Raw genomic sequence first — 6,487 nt, 5'->3', positions numbered from 1 at the left:
AATATGCTCAGCACAAAATTATGTAAAAATATCTGTGTGTAACACAGTGCATATACAATGAACACATGCAATACTTTCAAAAATAATATGAGCCACAACTAGAAGAATGTACTGAGAAAAACCCATAGTAGATCATTTGAATCTTGCTTGTGTAAGAACTAATAGAATCCAAGGGCAAGTAGACAGTTTTAATAGAAAAATAGGCAAGAAATTTCAACAGACATAGATAAATGACAGATATGGGGGAAAATAACTCATGAAAAATACACAGCATTCTTAGTCTTCACACAAATGCAAATCAAAACCACAACAGCATGCCATTACATGCCCACTTAAAATAGAAGAATCGATAATTGTATTATTATGATAATTATATAACCAAGCAAGATATTGGGGATGCAGAATAACAGGAGCTTTGAGGCATTGTCATTGAGAATGTGGAATGTTACTTTCTGTGGAGAATGGTACCTCACTGTCTAACAGTGCTAACCATAGGTTGTCTCATGAGTCACTGGTCTTGTTTCTAGGTATTTATACAAGATAAGTGAAAGTGTATGTCCAAAAATACCTATGTATAATTGATTGTAACATTTGCATCCATACAAACTCAAATCAGGGGATTGCTTAATGTTCATGTCATAGTCAGTGTGTAGCTACATCACGGAACATATATCCAATTATAAATAGCAGTAAAAAAAATGGACTACTGAAACATGCAACAAGAAGTTGGATATAAAAAACATTCTGTTTTTTGCAAGGTCCAAGCCAAAATATGTTCATGATTTATAATCCCATGCACTATGAAATTATAGGGCTAGGTATTCTAATACATCAGGAAGGAGACATAAAGGAACATGAGAATATCTGTCTGTTAAGGAAACTGCCTCTCTAGCTGTTTGTTCTTGGTTATATAAGTACATATGTTTGTGGGAGCACACTGGTGAATCTTTAAAATGCCACACCATTAAGAGGACTAAAGTTTCTCCACCAGAGTCTATGCAAACAGTCAGCTCTGATGATATCCACCTGTAGTCCAAATGCAAGAGAGGCAGAGGCGGGATGACAGGAGGCTCCTAGCCAGCCATTATAGCTGAATTAAAAAGTCTTAGAACAAGATGGATAGTGAGTAAGGAGCATATCTGATGAGGGTCAACCTCTCACACCTACAGGCATGCATATCCACACTCACTATAGGAACGTATACATGTGTGCATACATACACACAACGGTGATTTTCACTACATGGAAATTATATCTAAATAAAGCTGACTAAAATTAAGATAAAAAAACTGACTAGAAAAGTACGCACCTGAGAGACAAAGTCATAACACAAAGAAGGCACAAATAACTCTGTCTTTGCAGACATGATTCTGTTCCCAGAACCCAGAAAGCCTTTCACTCCAGTTTCAGGATATCTGGCACCCTCTCCTGGCCTCCAAGAGCACCAGACATACGCATGGTGCAGGTCCATATACGCTGGCACACATGTGCAGAATAAAAGGGTGTATAAAGGAGTGAGCTTATGGGACAATGCATAAAACGAAGAGAACAGAGGCTCACTGGTGTGTGATTGGGTCAGAGTTTAAATCAGCCCGCCTAAGTCCATGGGCCAACAATATCTGTCAACAACAAAGTATTCGGAATCACAAATACCCAGATCCCACCTTGGTGTACATATCTGCAAGCATCCACACACAAGCACAGTCTGTAACAGGGAATGTTAAAAATGCATAAAACGTGGTGGAAGAACTCTATGCAGTAATAGCATAAAGAAGCGAGCTGCCTGTGACAGAACAGTTTGCACAAACTGTCAGCATATCAGGAACTGGGTTCTAAGTCCATCTCTGCTACTAACTACATGAGTGACCTTGGGAAGTTTGCCCGACCTGTTTGTGTCTCAGCTTCCTCCACCATAAAATAAACATTAAAACAGTGTACTTACTGTGGGATTAGTCATGGAGACTATGTGGTCTATGAGTCATCATACAACGTAAGCCTTTGAGAAAGCCAAGGAGGGCTGAACCTGAAAGGGAAGCACAAGGGCAGGGCCTGTGGCCCTCGGCCAGCCTTCTGCCAGTCAGGAGTCCTTTGGTCCATCCTTGTCACAGATTCAACACAAAACCCCCTGGTGGTAAGCATAGAGAAAGCACAGTATGAAACCAGGTTTGTCAGGAGAAAGAACCTGCTGAGCCTGGGTAGCAAGATGCTGCCCTAGACCTTGAGGAGTCAATATTGAGGACATAAATGTGAGCCTGATGGGAAATACACAGGAGTTTGGGTTCAAGCATTTTATTACTTTTGCTATTGCAGCATTTTGTTTGACTTAAAAGGTATACACACACACACACACACACACACACACACACACACACACACACACATATTGCAATAAGCAATTGTTGTTGGATTGAAGGCTCAGTAACATGTGTAATAAGCTGGTAAAAGCCTTTGTTGCAAGTAGGTCAAAGGGCAAGTGATGTGGGTTCACAGCACTGTGGTGGGTGTTTGTTGTTATTGCTGTTGTTGTTTGTTTTGTGTTAATGTAGTACATTTGTATTTCTCAAGAAAAGAATGTGTGATGGATGAGGGAAAACTGGTAAACATGGAGGAGGAGAGAAACAGAAAGCATTCTAATATTGTTCTCTATTGTTTGAGCATTTCATACTGTGTACAATGTGTTTTTATATATACTCCATTAATCCCTTCCCATATCCCCAGATCTCTTTCCCCCAGGCCCCCAACACTGTTTCCATAGTTACATAGATGATAGATAGATAGATAGATAGATAGATAGATAGATAGATTATATATACATATATATATATATATATATATAGAGAGAGAGAGAGAGAGAGAGAGAGAGAGAGATCATCACTAAGTCCAAAATTAATGCTACCATGATGTAGCATTTTGCTCATCTATCTAGAGAGTGATTTTTTTCCTTAAAAATCTTGCCTGTGTGTACAGAAAGTGTAGCGTATCTTCATGTTTCCAGGATCCGTTTTCAAGCTATTAAAGCTGCTTAGTTCTGCCCTTTCTTCCATTCAGAAGGAAATATTTATTAGCATTTATGAGTTGCTTATTAGCATTTCTACTAAGTGGCCATATAACTCTAATGAAAAATAACAACATAATTACAAATGAGTGGAGGATGTGTTAATTAGAATTGATTTATACTCAAGTATTCCTATTCTTTATTTTCCAATATCGGTACCTAGCCTGGAAAGCAGGAACTTTGCAACTTGAACACCCAGCCCCGGTCCCCACCTCCTAGAATTAACTTCTAATAATACAAAGCTACTTCTGGATCTGAAGGAGCTCACAGCCATCATCAGGGGTGTCGAGTGCTGAGAATGGCACTCGGTGCTTTAGGAAATTCAAAGGTGTCCATTCATAAAGCAGAGCTTATTTTACTTGAGTCAGAATGTTGGCCTAACCACTGCACACAGGTGGCTTCGTGTGATGCATGCCACCTCTGGATTCTGCATGGGAGACATAATCATAAAACAAAGTAAGTGCTCTGAGAGGGTGGGTGCTTGGCATAAAGCAAGTTAGTTCTCGGGCATTTAAGGAGACTTCTATACAATGACAGTTGGGAATGCCATCTTCCTTGGTTAAGCCCCATAAAATGTCAGTCTCAGCGGAAGAAGAATGCAGACTAAGCAAGTAAGAAGCCTGAGTCCCCAGTAATCTGACTATGGATTTTCCAGTCATTTTCAGTCTGTAGCTAGAAAATCACCTGTTCTTGAAATGTATGAAAATCACTGAGGCAGAGATTCTTCCTGCTGAATACTACTCCGGGCCGATATTACCAGGAAAGGTAAATAAAAGTTTATCAGATTTTACATGTGGAGCTTAATAGATTACTTTTAAAGACACACTAGAGCTGAATTTGCAGTGCTTGAAGATGGGCTCTGCTTAAGGAAGCCACAGGTAAGGATGAACTCTTCTGCCGGGCTGAGATGTAGGGCAAGAGTAGTTTAAAGTCTTCAGTTACATGCTTAGTCAGACTTTGCCTCTATATGTACTTGGCTCTAAGACCTGAAGTTAGGATTTAAAAACAAAACAAAACAAGCAAACAAAACCAGCAAATCTCTAAAACTGAATTTTAAGTATACATAAATGATCTCATTCAAGAATATTTTCTTCTATCAAAACAATAAAATAAAATAAATTTATTCTCCCCCCCCCCTCTCTCTCTCTCTCACACACACACACACACACACAAGCACACACACAAGGAGAGAGAGAGAGAGAGAGAGAGAGAGAGAGAGAGAGAGAGAGAGAGAGAGAGATTAAGATTGTAAACTACAAACCACTCTCCTCACAAAATCTGACATTTTTCTTTAAAGTTACACTCTAAGGGTAATACTTGCTGTTTCTTAAGTGAACGTGGTATAAGAATGCTCTGTCCTGAAGAAAATCATTAACAGAAACTCCCCAGATGATATTCTTAATAATTAGTTCAACGTGTATGGGGAGGCTTGTCTCATTTTAAAAAATTAAGTATAGTATTTGAACATTTCCTTACAGTGTGCTTGTGACAAAACAAAAGGGACAAATGATTTTGCAATAGTAACCACTGAGTACTTTTAGTGTCAAGGAAATGAAGGCCAAGTGTATATAATCAATGTACTGGGCAGAATCTCAGCACATGTATAGATCAAAAAAGAAGAAGACACTGGACATACAATAAACTGTAACAGTGAACTTCAAACCTCAGCAAACTCCAGGGCAAAGAAGCTGTGACTATCTTCTTACTGTGTGCCGCAGTGATTAAACTGCAATTAATATATGAATGTGTGAAAGAATTATACTTAATAACCAAGGGAGGTATTTTCGTGTGAAGGGTGAGGAGGTGAATAGTACCACTAGAATGTGGACACACCCAGTGGAAGAGAATATATAACTTGACACCTGTCTGGACCATCTCACTCAAACTCACATCGTCCCATTGACACCTAGCTGATCGTACCTCTCCTCTCAACATGACCTACAGCTGCCGTTCTGGAAGCTTCTCCTCTAGATCCTATGGAGGTCAACTGTGCTACCCCTCCTCCTGTGGCTCTTCCTTCCCACGCCAACTGACCCACAGAACTAACTTCTGCTCTCCCAGAAACCGCCATCTGGGTTCCTCTTTCCGTCACGGCTATCATCAGAACTGCTTCCAGCCCATCAGATGCCAGACTTCCCATGTGGTGCACAGCTCCTGCCAGCGTCCCTGCTACCGTCCAAGTGTGTCCAGCTTCTGCAGTCCTTGCAGGGCCACATATGCTGGCTTTCTTGGTTTTAGGTCCAGCAGCTGCCATTCCCAGGTCTATGGGTCAAGGAGAGTCTACACTTCAGGCTGTGGCTCTAGCTGCTTTAGACCTGTGAGTTACCGAGTCTGTGGCTATCCTTCTTTTGGTTATGGATCTAGATTCTGTCACCCAACCTATGTGACTTCTAGAAACTTCCAGTCTTCTTGTCACAGACCCACCTGTGGATCAACCAAGTGGAGATCAAGTTGCTGAACTTCCTGATTATAAATGAATTGTCTGAGTTAACCTAGTGCTACTATCATAGGGTTTAAAGACAAGGTCCATCCAACTAAGAAATGACAGAATAACCAAAATATAAATTCAAATGTCTTTCAAAATTGAGCAATTACCTATTCATAAATTCTTGGAGCGTGTACGGGAGTTCAGTTGTATTTGACCTAATAAAATTATTTATTCTTCCATCTAATATGGTCTCTGGTTCTTTGTTGACTCTCAAGCTTTGATTTGTGATTTATCTTTGAGACTACGTACTTTTTGACTACCTTCCTTAGGAAATCAATTTACCTAAGACATTGCATCAGGGTTGGTGCATGGAGCACATTTGTTACATGGAGGTATGTGAGCATTTCACTGCCTGTTAGCTGATGGGTGAGAGGCTACAGAAAGTTTCAGTCGTATCATTGAAAATATGTCGACAAAAGATTCAGCCATCTCATATTTTCTTTCTCTTTTCTTTTTATTTATAATAGATTCTTTTCTCATACAATATGGTCTTACAGCAGTTTCCCTTTTCCATCCTCCTACCTCAAATCCACTACTCCCTTTACTTTTAAATCCACTCCCTATCCATCACTTCAGAAGAAAGCAGGATCCCAAGAGACAACACCCAAGCAGGACAAAACAAGATATAATAAAATAAGGCACAAGTATTCCTTGCTGTGGAAGAGAGGGTGAAAGATTGTAGGAGTCAGAGAGAATGGAGGACAGCAGGAGAAATGGCCAGCCTATATTTTCAGTGAGAGAACATTATGCTGAGGATAGGAGTTGACTTTTACCTTACATGTTCTACACAACATTGAGTTAGAGCTCCCCAAGACACTATGAAATATGAACTAGAGGGTGAAACCAAGAAAAACAAAAACAAAACACAACTACATTAAATTAAAACAAAACATGGTGTGTTGACAGAATAAGAGAAAATATGGAATTTAGAGCAGTAGAGATAA

At 39.8% G+C, this 6,487-nt stretch overlaps 1 protein-coding gene across 1 annotated transcript; it reads left to right on the top strand.

The window, feature by feature from the left end:
* Window positions 1-4,933: 4,933 nt before the first annotated feature.
* 2310061N02Rik (RIKEN cDNA 2310061N02 gene) lies at window positions 4,934-5,725 on the top strand. The gene has a single exon (NM_027155.1). It carries the CDS (start codon window positions 4,989-4,991, stop codon window positions 5,511-5,513), a length of 525 nt encoding a protein of 174 aa, NP_081431.1. The 5' UTR covers window positions 4,934-4,988; the 3' UTR covers window positions 5,514-5,725.
* Window positions 5,726-6,487: the final 762 nt, after the last annotated feature.

This window comes from Mus musculus, chromosome 16 (assembly GCF_000001635.26).
Source record: "Mus musculus strain C57BL/6J chromosome 16, GRCm38.p6 C57BL/6J".
In the NCBI taxonomy this organism is placed as follows: Eukaryota; Metazoa; Chordata; class Mammalia; order Rodentia; family Muridae; genus Mus; species Mus musculus.
This window is presented reverse-complemented; position numbering and strand designations above follow the sequence as displayed.

What these genes read in the sequence shown, in the direction of transcription:
- 2310061N02Rik (NM_027155.1), top strand. Translation starts at nt 4,989, where the DNA reads ATGACCTACAGCTGCCGTTCTGGAAGCTTCTCCTCTAGATCCTATGGA.